This window comes from Haliotis rufescens, unplaced genomic scaffold, assembly GCF_023055435.1.
Source record: "Haliotis rufescens isolate VD_foot unplaced genomic scaffold, xgHalRufe1.0.p SCAF_1, whole genome shotgun sequence".
Lineage (NCBI taxonomy): Eukaryota > Metazoa > Mollusca > Gastropoda > Lepetellida > Haliotidae > Haliotis > Haliotis rufescens.
Genome location: NW_025963779.1, coordinates 1,324,136 through 1,339,505, shown reverse-complemented (window position 1 = coordinate 1,339,505; position 15,370 = coordinate 1,324,136). Strand labels below are relative to the sequence as shown.

The following is a 15,370-nucleotide window of genomic DNA, read 5'->3' as shown; positions in this document are numbered from 1 at the left end:
CAGCTTATCTCAGTCCCAATATTATGCAGCCAAAGAGAAGCGCGTGAGGCTCGGGTAGTGAGTTAAAAGGGTCGGCCATTCCCACAGTTACGTCCCTTATAGGTGTTTACTTCGGTGTTCACGTGAGTCCATTTGTTGCTAGTATGAGTCTAGACACTTTGGAAGCACCAATATTGTGGTGTCAATAAACATCAACAAGTGCCAATAATAATCTGCTTCGTTATTATTATTCGTTGTTGAATGCTTCTCATGAAACACGACAAGTCACGCAGCTAAAAGGTATGTGAAAAACTATGCCATCTCATTTATGAAAAATAGTCCATGTAATTCATTCAGGTTTACACGTTTTAAATAATCCAAATTGAGAATTGTATGGATGTTCTAGAAATTGTATTTTAGAAGAAAGAAGGTCAAGGGAAAAGTCTCCGTGAGATATTAGTTTGTGACAGATTATTATTTTCACTACTTGGGGGAAAACATAACCATATTACATTGTGGCGCATGCTCAGGTAAAGTATCCCCTATTTGTGGCAATGTCCGACCATCCCAACCCTATCCTGGTAAACTGACATGTCAAGCTATCGGTGAGAAGCGAGCATGACACCAATGATGACACCAGGTGTTCTTGACAAGAGTAAGCATGTACTGAATGGAACCTGTGATGGCATGGACCAAACTATTTTCGCCCGCTGCGAAATATGTCAACAACGTTATAAATTGATTTAATAAAGTAAATGTGAGTTGAAACGTGTTTCATAATACTCGAAGATATAACTTTATGCGTGTGCAAAACAAAAACGTCGGTTTTGAGCAAAGGAAAATATTCTAGCCCATATCCGAAAGTGCTTTCGCCCAAGGGCGAACTATTTTAATATCACTATAAATTCGTTGAATTAGGATAAAATGAGTTTAATTATGTGTCATGGTTTTGTAGACAGACCTTTATATACTTGCCAAACAAAAAACCTAAGATCTGAGCGCAAAGGAAAATATTTACAAGGTCTGCCCATGGGCGACAAACAGTAAACTGCGGTTATAACGAACTGACGGATATAACGAACTATTTCTTTGGTCCTGTCTATTTGCTGTATATATTCCGTACGTTTGCTTATAACGAACTACGGTTATAACGAATTAAAATAAGTCGTCCCTTTGAGTTCGTTATAACCGTAGTTTACTGTAGTTTAAATTTTGAATTTCACTTTTTCTTCCTTCGTATTTACTCAAGAATCAGCATGTTGAAGATTGTAAAGACCTTTGACGGAGCGGAGAGCTTCTGGACAATAGGGCTTCCAGAATTACAATGAGACGTTTTATTACACTTTTTTTATGAATAACAACTACTTTATATTCTTTGTAACGACATTTCAAGGCTACTCCCTGCCCTTCATCAGGTGAATACTGAGTTAGCGCATAGCGTGAAATGTGTACACAAGGTAGACACTGTTACACAAAGATAACAATATATAACGGTAATAAAGATGTCCATGCTTTGGTCTCTGTTCATGGTCGTCTTCCTTCTTTGGATTTCAATAGTTTCTTGAAGTTTCCCCTTTCTCCAGTGACTGATAAAGAATGAAAAAAAAATTGTTTCCATAAAAATGTGACATGTCTTTCAATAGTATAGTCTTATAAGGATAACGATTATTCATTATTAATGTATTTTTCTGCACCTATAGAGAACTATATAGATCTACAGAATGGAAGGGGTTAAGCGACTCGATCACAAAGTTCAGTTTCACGGCGAGCGTGACGCAGCTGCCGCCATCAAATATGACATCATCGACGTCATACGTGAGTGTAAACGTTAGTACAGTATGTAAAACGTTAGAACAATATGATAGCGTTAGAAAAATATGTTGCCAAACACTGTTTAGCCACAAGATGTCATACATTGTCATTGTGACTTCTTAACTGTACAAACTGTTGGAGTGAGTGAGTGAGTATGGTTTTACGCCGATTTTAGCAATATTCCAGCAATATCACGGGGCACCAGCAATAGGCTTCACACATTGTACCCATGTCGGGTGTTCAAACTGTTGGAAATGGACACGGAATGACAATGGCCCTTTTGGGCCAACGGGGTATGAAAAGTTTATGGAAGAATGAAACTTTTATAGATTGTTATGACAGTTATCTCATAAATTCATATGACTATTCTTGTATTTTTTTTTCTTGACTCTTTCTTGTCATTTCTACTTACGTATTTTCGTTTACATGTAACAACTAAGTGTATACGTATGGCTACAATGTATTGAAAACGTTGAATTTTGAGTTTTTCCTTGACACAAGCTGATTTTTCTGGGGGATACAGGTATTACCCTTATCTGACATTATAGTGATGAAATATGATAAGATAATCATTTTGGGTGTCTTGAACATGTCAGATGTAACACTAAGTCCAGCATAAGAAAACAAACTGGCTGGTCGTCAACTATTTAACATATCATATACTTTTCATACCATTGTCACACACTTATCTGAAACTTAAATAATTTAAAATGTTAGCCTAAACGTTTTTCATCGTTTACGCCCGTGTATGAGATGATATTTGTTTAATATGACGTTGACTATTCTAAAAGTGGAGTAAAACATCACCTTAACGTCTTTGCAGGCAAGATCCCAGTGTCGTCCAACACGTTCCACCTGGGAGACTACGGCGTGGCGGATGTGTCGATATCGATGGACGTTGTACGGGCTATCATAGGTACTGCACAGTGTCTAATATCGCAGGGAGAAATAACATGCCCCTTCACATTGTAAGAAACGTTCATAATTAAGATACGTTCATCACTGTCGATTATCTCGGGGCATCTCCTGTGCACCTGTTTGGTAGATACATTGTTGTATTCTTCTTGAAGATGTTATATTCCCATTGCAGCTGTTTGGTAGATACATTGTTTTATCATCCAAAACTGGCTCCCACAGGAGATATCGCTTGGATGAGATCACGCGATGTCTACACTGTACATATTGCTGCAATGAAATTACATCACAATTCTTTGCAGACCATTGTGACGTCACTGGTTACCACGACGTCACAATCAAATGACATCACTAATGGCTCTGCTGCTGAAGCTGTTTGCAGTACTTTCTAAACTGAAGACACTGCTAATTACTGTCTACTGATTGAAAAAGTTGGAAGAATGATGTTGGATGATATAGAGAATCTCACCCGAGTGTCTTTTGATATCAAATATATCAACACGAGTTGATAAAAGTGGAAAAATCCGAGGCTTGCCGAGGATTTTTGCCACTTTTATCAACGAGTGTTGATATATTTGATATCAAAAGACACGAGGGTGAGATTTTATTTATCATCCAACATCATTCTTTCAACTTTTTCAATTTGTAGACAGTAATTAGCAGTGTCTTCAGTGTAAAAAGTACTGCAAACAGCTTCAGTAGCAGAGCCATTAGTGATGTCATTTGATTGTGACGTCATGGTAACCAGTGATGTCACAATGGTCTGCAAAGCATTGTGATGTAATTTCATTGCAGCGATATCTACAGTGTAGATATCGCTTGATCTCATCCAAGCGATATCTCCTGTGGGAGCCAGTTTTGGATGATAAAAATAAAATCTCACCCTCGTGTCTTTTGATATCAAATATATCAAAACTCGTTGATAAAAGGGGCAAAAATCCTCGGCAAGCCTCGGAATCTTTCCAACTCGTGTTGGTATATTTGATATTAAAGACCCTCGGTGAGATTCTCTATGTATCCCTCTTGTAGATGTTATATTTTCCTTGCAGAAGAGGCGGTGGGTTAGCCAAGTGGTTAAAGCGCTTTTCAGGCCGAAGGACCGGTATCTTGTGTATCCCGCCGCGATATTGCTGGACTATTGTGGAATATATACATTATGTGTGTACCTTTGCAGCTGTTTGGAAGGTATATTATTTCATTTCCCTTTCAGAAAAAATCCGCTGCCTCCATGGTCGTGACCTTGAGATCAGTGTCCTGTATGAAGATACCTATAAGAATGACTTCAACTCGCTCTTCCACAAACTGCATGGTAAGCATCATACAATAATCATGCACGTGCCACGTTCACATCATGCAGTTGACATAAATAGTGTCTGGTTGATTTCGGGATAAAGAATGTAACAGTAATGTGAAACATATAAATAATGTAACATTAATGGGAAACATATAAATAATGTAACATTAATGGGAAACATATAAATAATGTAACAGTAATGGGAAACATATAAATAATGTAACAGTAATGTGAAACATATTAATAATGTAACAGTAATGGGAAACACATAAATAATGTAACAGTAATGGGAAACATAAATAATGTAACATAAATTGGTAACATATAAATAATGTAAGATAAATGGGATACATACATAACCAACGCAACAGTGACGGGAAACATGTATAAATAATGCACCAGTAATGAAAAACATAAATAAATAATGCAACAGTAATAGGAAACGTGCATAAATAATGTAACAGTAATGGGTAATATAGAAATAATGCAACAATAATGGGAAACGTGCATAAATAATGCAACAGTAATGGGAAACATGCATGAGTAATGCAACAGTAGTGGGAAACATGCATAAATAATGCAACAGTAAAGGGAAACATACATACATAATGTAACAGTAGTGGGTAACATACATAAAAATGTAACAGTAAAGGGAAACATGCATGAGTAATGCAACAGTAGTGGGAAACATGCATGAGTAATGCATCAGTAGTGGGAAACATGCATAAATAATGCAACAGTAGTGGGTAACATACATAAATAATGCAACAGTAGTGGGTAACATACATAAATAATGTAACAGTAGTGGGTAACATACATAAATAATGTAACAGTAGTGGTTAACATACATAAATAATGGAACAGTAGTGGGTAACATACATAAATAATGTAACAGTAGTGGGTAACATACATAAATAATGCACCAGTAATGAAAAACATAAATAAATAATGCAACAGTAGTGGGTAACATACATAAATAATGTAACAGTAGTGGGTAACATACATAAATAATGCACCAGTAATGAAAAACGTAAATAAATAATGCAACAGTAGTGGGTAACATACATAAATAATGTAACAGTAGTGGGTAACATACATAAATAATGTAACAGTAGTGGGTAACATACATAAATAATGCACCAGTAATGAAAACGTAAATAAATAATGCAACAGTAGTGGGTAACATACATAAATAATGCACCAGTAATGAAAAACATAAATAAATAATGCAACAGTAGTGGGTAACATACATAAATAATGCAACAGTAGTGGGTAACATACATAAATAATGTAACAGTAGTGGGTAACATACATAAATAATGTAACAGTAGTGGTTAACATACATAAATAATGTAACAGTAGTGGGTAACATACATAAATAATGTAACAGTAGTGGGTAACATACATAAATAATGTAACAGTAGTGGGTAACATACATAAATAATGCACCAGTAATGAAAAACATAAATAAATAATGCAACAGTAGTGGGTAACATACATAAATAATGTAACAGTAGATGAGGAAATAACGCAGTCCATGATGCTTTTTTGAGAGATTTAGCACAACAAGTGCACATGCATTCCGCGTTTGCTTGTTCAGGGTATGTGGTTACCTTGAAGAAATATACACTGAGAACAATGGCATGACGTCAAAAGAATTGTTTATGAACGAATATTCGCTTGCTAAATAGTTGCGTCATGCCGTGCCCACTTGTGTCAATTCAAATGTGATCGGGACATGTACACTACTGCAACACTGGGTTCACTGGGTTCACGAGGACCCGTTATCAGTGGACATATGGTGTACATTCACAGTCGCTCTGTCGCTCACACGCTCCGTGGCTACGTGTAGCAAATAGAGTACGTGTGAAGAAAGTGCGGTAAAATGCAACGTAATCACGTGTGATCCTGGTGTTTGACTGTACTTCGTCTGTCCCCTGCAGGTCCCGTGTGTGAACCCCCCAGCTACATTGGCAGTGACGCTCGCCTCTTCACATCAGCATGCGCCACCAACTTCTACAAGCAGTGCGTGCCATCCCATTCCATGGACATGATTTTGTGTTTCATAGCACTGCACTGGCTCTCCAGGTAACACAAACAATTCACCGTCGTACTCCTTCTTTCAGGTACACTTTGGTGGACATATTTAGTGGTAATTTGGGGCCTTTGGTATCAGTACAACCTCAGCAACACAGATGCAATCTTGAACCTCGTCATAACCTTTTGGACATTGTTTTCGATCAAAGATTCGCCTCGAGCTACATCAAAGTGGCAAAACTCTATGGTCGCCTCCTTATATTCATGTTTTTTACGAACACCCCAAGAGCGTCATGTGACTCTTGCTCAAAAGTTGTTACAACATTCAAGGCCTTAGTGAAGTTTTCGAAACGTTTTATGGTAGACATGTGGAATTTGGTGCATCAGGCCAAAATGATTCCCGAAGATATTTCATGTTTTGACCATACGCTTTTATACTTGAATCGCCTTTGCAAGTGTTTGTGACGGTGCCACGGTACGCTCACTATACACTCACTGTGTAATATTGATTCATACGGATATACCTATGATATGGTATGTATCGTACACTGGATTCTGCTGATTGCTTATGATTATGACAATGGTTTTGTCGTTTTATTATTTTCCGTCATGGAGCGGATGCGCCTTGATTTCACTGCGCAATGATGCTGGTGTGGTCTGCCTGAATAGTTCGTTTCCACTTTTTGTTTAGAATGTTTTTCTTACATGAAACCGAATATATCCATATTTGTTGAATGCATTTAGACTACTGTGTTTTATACAAGACGTTGTGGGCGTTTCATAGAACATGTTTCCAGTAGCATTGTCCAAAGCTGTCTCCCCTTCCTTCCACAGTCCTGTTGACCTCAATGGCTACGTGACCTCTAACCTATTTCTGAACACAATGGCCAGGGACGCTGCCATGAAAATCGCAGCTGATGATTGGATGACCTTCCTTCACTGCAGGGCGAGGGAACTGAAGCAAGGTGAGGCGACTCTGGTCTGTCTCAGTCTTCATATCAATCTGTCTGAAGCACGTCTGCTGGTTTGATTCTTCTTTCTGCGCAACTCAAAATGTCAAATATGAGCGTGTCCTAATAACATACTATAAGCCAGTCAGCCGCCCACGTGAAGCAGTGAAGCCGAAGATTAATGATACCTTGTTTTATTATGCCTCAAAGTGAGATTGACCAATCAGAGAGCTGAACTACTGACCCCACATGAACCCCTATACCGTCAGCAAACATCCGAAATGGTTGTTACTGACCTAATATGAGACCTCATACCGTCAGTAACAGCCATTTTGTACGTTCCAACACCCACCTCACATATTTCACATGGAAATTCGGGTACAGAAATTCGACACTGTTTTGTGTTTTAATATCATTAATTATGATGAGCAAAGGCATTAATTATTAAAGAAACCACGTTGGTGACTTTATTTATAAAAATTATAGAAAAAAAAGCTTACAACGGAGGTCACTGAGTTACAAATAGCAATGTCATAGAACATACTTTAGGATGACGTCACAAACAAGAAACGTGACGCCAATGACGTCACATAGCAATAGAATAGATAGCAGTCCGTCGTTAAGGGAAGGCGGACTGCTATCAAGTTGCAGTGGCCCGCAGATTTCTGTAAACATGCGGGCATTTTTATGATAATTATATCCATTTTAGCTTCAGTACTTTAAACGTTTAGTGCATTATATATTCCATTGTTAACGTTTATAAAAGCGTTGTACCGGAAACATATGTACTGGTCCTGTCGTTTATACCGGATGTAAGTGTCAAGTTTTCATTTTGACATGACATGTGCGACAAAGATACCAAATAGTGTACACTTTTCGGCATAATAAAATCGTTATAGTGTCTTTAGTTGCCGTATTCGGTGTCATATTAGGTTAGCAGGAAAATATTGGGCGAGGCTCCCACGCCTCAATGTTTTCCTGCTAACCTAATATGACACCGTATACGGCAACTAAAGACATCATAACTAATAACATACCAAGACAAAAAGGGATTTAATTAAATAAAGAGACAAAACCGTTTCCATGTCCAATAGAAATCTCTGCATAAAGCAGAGTCGATTGTGCTATTCCGACTATACCATGAGCATGTGTTTATGAATCACTATCAAACAGTAATGATACCAGATGTTCGCGAAAAGGTGAGCGTATCCTGCCCCACCGGTGGCACCTATCACAAACACATGCACACACATGCAAATCCCATCTCGCGACATGTCAGTTATTTTTTATTGCAAAAGCGAATGAGAGTAGCGTCGCTATGAAACCGCATTGAAACAAAATGCATGTTTTTATCAATTTGCGGCAACACTATCATACACTACATCAAACCACAGGGACATAAATGTGAAAACATCACATCTAACCCATAGTTTAATCCTCTGTATGCAGGCGGCCATCTTGTCTGCTCCATCCCAATTCACGACCCTGAGCTCCTCAACGGTAATGGCGTCTCTTCCGGTGATGGCCTCTTCACAACCTTCAACATAATGCTCCGGAAGTACTGGAAACAAGGGAAGATATCCGAGGTGGGACGATTTCCAGTGTTTGAGAACGTAAAAGCAGCCGCAGAAACTCTTTACCCTGACTGCTAAAACACATGTTGATGTTATTTACTTCTGAGGATATGGAACCACAATGAGGATCAATGGAAAAGAATGTGAAAGAGCTTTATCATTTCTTTTTGACATATTCCGTATTTAACCTTTTAGATATTTGTCGCATATTTTTCTTAATTTGTTTGTGTCTCTATTGTCGAATGCGGATAAAAATTACACAAACCAGTTCTATAATTGCACCATGCAGCGGATATGTCAGCAAATTATTAAAAGCAACAAACGATTTCCATAGTCAAGAGACATATCTGTCCAAGCAGACCACATTAGAAGCATGTGTTTTTAAATCACTATCAGTGAATATGGGGGGGGGGGGGGGGGGGGGGGGGGCGTATCCTTCCCTAGCGATGACACCCTTCACAAACATACAGAGCCAAAGGACGTGTTCACCTGAAAAAAACACGGGATAATATCGTACAAGTCAAAATAGGAAATTGCGCCGGACATCGTTTTGATTACTGACGCGTCAATTCTGGAAATACCCTCTCTAAGGGTAAAACATATTTTTATTTAATAAATGAAATCCGGAAAAGTAAACAAGAAAAACATTGCTTGTAAAAATAAGGCTTCAAGAAAAACTTTATCTACGCACGTTCATGTTGAATATATATGTAAATATATAAAATCAATCTGTTACCGCAAACTTGAGCCAGGAGTGTCCGAACTTAAGGAATGCAGTATCTTTGTTTCAATATTTTATCCAAAATGTATTTAGATCATTATAACCCCTATTCGAATATGGTGACTTAATGACACCAGTGGTGACTTAATGACACAAGTGTTGACGAGGTGGTGTAATGACAGTAGTGTTGATTTAATGACAGTAGTGTTGACGAGATGACGTAATCACAGTAGTGTGGATTTTATGACACCAGTGGTCACGAGGTGGCGAAAGTTGTGTGGATTAAATGCAGACATAATTGTAGACGGTGTGTTTTATGATGTCAAAGACTTATATTATCTTTGTTAACGCCAAGTATCAGACAGTTTTTTGGCAGACATACGGACTGATGGACAAATTGTAACTGTTGTACATTTAGGTGCTATTGCAGAATATGATTGCAGATTTTGATTGATGCAACTATGAGTACAACCTGTACAAATTGAATATTGAAGGTGGAAATGAAGAAAGCTGTTTTGAAGGAATACTTCCGGACAGTTAAAGAAATCAGACAACCTTTTGACGACCTGGCGTCGCCTATCATAACATCTGGATTAAAACTGTCGCGGCTGCAAGTGAAGCAGATTGAATGTCAACACAAGACCGCATGGAGGAACAGCCTCGTCAAAGGTACTGTACAGACTTTGTTTGTTTGTTGTTTAACGCCGCAAACAGCATTATTCCAGCTACATGACGGCTGTAAAAATCGAATCTGGACCAGACAGCCTAATGAGTGACGCCACGAGTATCGATCTACTGAAATGGGATACGATGCCATTCTTTCAATCAAGTTAGTAAGCCATCGGAGAAGTTAACAATTCTCTGACGTCACTGTATTTTTAATCGATCCTCACGAATAAAATGTTGGTTGTCGATTATTCATAGCTGCATTATCTTGAACTCACATTTAAAAAAGTGCACACTTGGCGGAATTATTGTTTTGGGTTTGAAACACAAGTGAATGATTTATATTTATTTCTTAAAACCTGTGTCACCAGCGGGGGTCGATCCCACAGGGAACACAAACCTAAACCTGGTCTCATAATTTAGACGCGTTTAGGGACTAAACATGTTTAGGATTGTTTATTAGGTAACTTAAAACACGAACGCTTTATTTATGTTTGTTTTTTAGCGTTATATCTTTTTAATTGTTGGTTTGGGATATAGAAGTATGGTGGGTAACTTAAACATTTGTGAGGTGTACATCTTTCATTGTCAGCTTCCGTTTCCTGTCTGATAGAAATACTATTCGTCCCACAGCGACAACGCATGTATAAACGCAACACTTTAAAAAGCTCGGCGGAATATGAACCTGCAACTTCTTGTTTTGTAGTCAAAGTCAAAGTCAAAGTCAAAGATATTTATTGCATGTAAGGCCTCCGTCCCATATACAAGAGAGTTACAAATAAGTAGCTTTGCATATTTTGATATATACTCATGTTTAACAATTAGTTTCTGGGGGAAATTGCATTTTGAACATATATAGCCAGTTTTAATATGACGGCATCATCTTTTGAAGAAAGAAGAGAAATAAAAGCAGGCACAGGATAATTTGACAGATAGCGTTCTGGTATAAACTTGTTTCTTAGATCACAATAATAAGGACATACAAAAGTAAAATGAATTTCATTTTCTATAACTGAATAACATAATGGGCATAACCTCTTCGACTTTTCAGTTGACATCTTTCTTCCTTCGTTTATTATGAGATCTAACAATCCGAGGCTAAATTGAATAAATGGACGTGGAAGGGTTCTCGATGTTATTGTAGATAAGTATTTTTCTGTCTAAACAAGACTCTTAAAAGTTCTATACAAGTCATACCTTGAACTGTTTTCTAGAGTGGAATGCCATTCCTGGTAAACGTATTTATAGATTGTTCACGAAATTGTTTCAAAAAGAGTTTAACATCACCAACTGTTTAGATTAACCATCACAGAGCCAGAGCCATGAGAAAACAAAAGGTTTCTAACATGTGATATTCATGTTCATTTGCCTATGTCATCTAAATGTACAAGAATATTATAAGCAAGTTTGAGGATTCGGCGCTCATGCATTTCAAGAATATCAAACCAGTATTTCAAGCATCTAATTTGGGAGTTGATGTATAACGGGTATCTGCCACACTCGCCATATACCATACAATTGGGTGTTGATGTACCAACGGATAAGAATCTTTTGCAGGCTAAAAGATGTAGCTTTTCGAGACAATCGTATCGCTGCAATCCCCATATTTCTGATCCATATAACAGGATTGGTTGAATTTGGGCATCGAATAATTCAAAAAATATATTCGGTGTAAAAGCTCGTACTTTCTGCGACAGACGTTACATTGATTAAGGCCTTCTTTGCACGGGATGTTAAGTCCCCGAAACTTTTCTTGAAGTTCATCCGAAAATGACAATATTTATTTTATCATAGTTAACTGATAACTTCCAATCTTTGGTTGTTTTTGTAGTCCAAAAACAGAATCTGATACTAAAATGACATCATCGGCAAAAAGGAGCATCAAAATTTCTATTACATTTGGGAGCATTTGAATACCATGTTTACCCTTAGCTATAATTTCATAGTATAATTCACTAATAAAAAATGAGAATAATATGGGCTCAAAATACATCCTTGTCGTAAGCCAACAGGACAGTCAAAGACATCGGGTACATCGTCACCGGATTGTACACATGATTTGATATTTGAATACATAGCTTTTAATGTAGAGTACATTCTCCCCTGAAGACCAATAGTTCTTAAACACTACCATAGTTTATAACGATCAACAAAGTCAAAAGTTTTCTTTTTAAAAATCGACAAAGGCCACATACACTTTGTATTTACGACGTGATAGACATTTTTGTATTATTGCATGTAATGTGAATATATGATCTGACGTTGAGTATTTTTTATAAAACCAGCTTGAGTTTCGGGAATCTTATCTCGTGTGTCAGCCCAAATCGTAATCCTGGAATAAAATAATGATGTAAAAATTCAAGAATACTTATTAAGGATATTCCCCTATAATCGTCTGGGTTGTCCTTTCTTGTGTATTGGAATAATTACCGGACAAGACCAGCTTCTGGAGAATATACCACTATTAAACATCCTATTGAAACATTTTTGAAGAAAAGGCATCATCTCACATTTGGGACATTTTATCATTTCAACCACAATATGGTCAGGACCAGCAGCTTTTCCACTTTTTAAATGCATTATTGCGTCCAGAATTTCATCCTGTGATGTGCGTGATCCATAATATCGTCAAACACATCACTGTCAGTGTAAAAAAAACAGGGTCATTTATAAAAAAAAAATCATAAAATGTATAAGCCTTTGAGATACCATCTTTTCTATTTGTCTTTTAATGAGCGTATTCATTTCCAAAACTTAGAGGGAGAATGGATAGTATCACTCAGTTTAAAGTTCCTTCAGCAGGATTGTAGTGATTTCTTTTTTCGAAGTAGATGTATCTAATAGAGTCAGTACCTCTACGTCTAAATGTTCTCAATGCTTTTCGAGCATCTCGTCTAGCAATCTTACATTCGTCACTTAATGGTGCCTTGGTATGTTGATAATGTATAATTCTAGTTCTTTTCCTTATACAATCTGCTGAATCTGAGATAACATGGACGAAATCATCTATAGCCCTATCTATGTTAAAATCCAGTTTACTCAAAAATAGTTGATTACAAAACACCATCCTTTCCTGCAGGCTGTTCAAAAACGTTTCACAAAGAGATTCATTCCAAACAATCTTTTCTTTGAAGCAACCAGATGTTGGCTTATCGTTTTGGCTGTTCATGTTTGGGAATTTACATGTTAATTCTAATGCTAAATGATCGGGCTCTATACGATCACCAATGTTGAACATGTCAATGTATTGAAAAGGTCCGAAGAACAGATAAAGTAAACATTCACACTACAGCCCTGGTGACCACAATATGTATATTCCCCTCCTGCGTCTCCATATACCCTGCCGTCAACAATAAATAGCTGGAATGAATAACACATGTCCAGCAATAACTGCCCAAATCTGTTTATGACACTATCATGGGATTTACGATCATTAATAGGTAGATGTTTCTCCTCAGATCACTGAATGGAATGTTGTGTTTATCGAAAGCTTCATCAAAGTTAGCACATTGGTGGCTTTGTTCACCGGTACGTGCATTCACATCACCACAAATAACTGTGTTAATAATAATAAGAACTGATCAAGCAGATACTATCGTTATAGTATGGCGAGCCCGACGGTGGGATATGAGTACATATATAAGTACTTTATCTAAACATGTTTAGATTAAAAGCAAAATACACAACGAAGTGCATTTTGTCGTAAAGATGTTTAAACTCTAAACATGGTTAGATCATGGGATGTTGTGAGTAGGTGTTGTTTACATTGTGAGACGATTGCTCATTTCACGTGTTTAGACCCTAAACGTGTTTAGATAGAACACACCTAATGTCTATTCTGTTCAGGATTTTAACACAGTCCTAAACATGTTTAGATCTGAACTTGTCTTGTAAGTGGTTGTATTCTAAACACATATTTACAGTGTACAGATAGTACTAGGAGAGTTTAGTTATAGTTCTATTTTGATCCTGGGCTACTCCTGACGTGCATACTGCTGGTTTATTTTTTGTCCATATGTAAAAATGCATACTCTCGACGCGTAATGCTCTTGGGTGTTTGAGCTTGTTTTCATGAAGGTGTGTTCCATACCGCCTGCAATTAATCAGAGCTCATGTACGACCACAGATGGAATCGATGACCGTGAACGGTTTGCCCATGAAATCGGAGAGATGATCCGTGCATGGACACACGGCACCATGGAGTCCGCCCTGACAACGACCAGAAGAGCTGCCGAGAAAGACGACCTCCTTGACGACTTCTACTCTGACCTGAAACACCATCTACTTGACTACAACCCCGACACATTCAACAGCGAATACCTACTAGCGTATGTGTTTATTGAGAAAGCATGAGCCCCAACCATCGGTACTTCTATATTCTATACTTTTGATATGAAACATGCAGTCTTTTTTCTATTTCACTACCTCAAGTCCACTGAAGCTGATGTTTCAGAACCTTCACATCATGATTTGCATAGAATGAATCTGTGGTAAATGTCTCATTACGTGGAAGTATTACTCATATCACATCGTGTGTAATGGTATGTGTTATAACGTTGTACATATCCGTTCATTAGACTCATTGCATAGTTACATTGTGTAAATATATTACATGCATATCAACAATAAAAATGAAATTGGTATCCGTGTTTAAGCAATTATTTTCTGTATTTTACATCAGGATTTCGTTATTTCTTTACGGTCGTGTCGCATTTAATCCTCACTTCCGTAATGTGAGAAAAACCCGTTAGTTCAACATTTTTAGATAGATCTGACCCAACTTGGCACACACAATCTCTGCTTTTAAGTACCGTATTATTGCTAGTGTTACAAGAACACTTGACTTGAGTCTGGATTCACTCCACTTCAGTTCTGATAGGTCGACATTTTCAATCAACATTCAAGACTTTAAGGTCAGTATTATTCATTGCTCTATAACCTGAACGAAGCAGAATATCCGCACGTGCACTCAGCAGACGTAATTCAAACTTAACACAGCCTTTAGTACTTGTGTCAGGTTGTCACTGGGTTGACTGGTCGTCCATCACTTCATTGTCTGGTCAAGACTCGATTGTTTGCCGGCCGCCATCATATGGTCGGACTCCGGCTGTGTGGCGTCAGGCAACAAGACAACACGTACTTTGTAAGCCAGTTGTGTGAGTGGAGGGCGCCATCACTCATTTTCACTGATCCATTTACGCCCATTTACGTCTGAGTGGAAATCGCAGCTACATTTTGAATAGACAATTCAAAGAACAAGAAAGAATCACGTAGCTCCAGAACATCCACATCCCTCTAACATCAAGAACATGTATGTACATAATGATGACCCAATGGCTGGCAATATCAGATAATCCACATCCTTTTGCACATGACGGATCTCTCTCTATCTATATATATATGGATGACCCAATGGCTGGCA

The 15,370-nt window shown here is 37.7% G+C and overlaps 1 protein-coding gene across 1 annotated transcript; it reads left to right on the top strand.

Moving 5' to 3' along the window:
- Nucleotides 1–1,648: 1,648 nt before the first annotated feature.
- LOC124117479 lies at nt 1,649–14,584 on the top strand. The gene is made up of 8 exons (XM_046479394.1): nt 1,649–1,794; nt 2,615–2,707; nt 3,917–4,015; nt 5,944–6,088; nt 6,872–7,002; nt 8,437–8,573; nt 9,777–9,951; nt 14,075–14,584. The coding sequence occupies exons 1-8, from the start codon at nt 1,701–1,703 to the stop codon at nt 14,299–14,301; spliced, it is 1,101 nt and encodes a 366-aa protein (XP_046335350.1). The 5' UTR covers nt 1,649–1,700; the 3' UTR covers nt 14,302–14,584.
- Nucleotides 14,585–15,370: the final 786 nt, after the last annotated feature.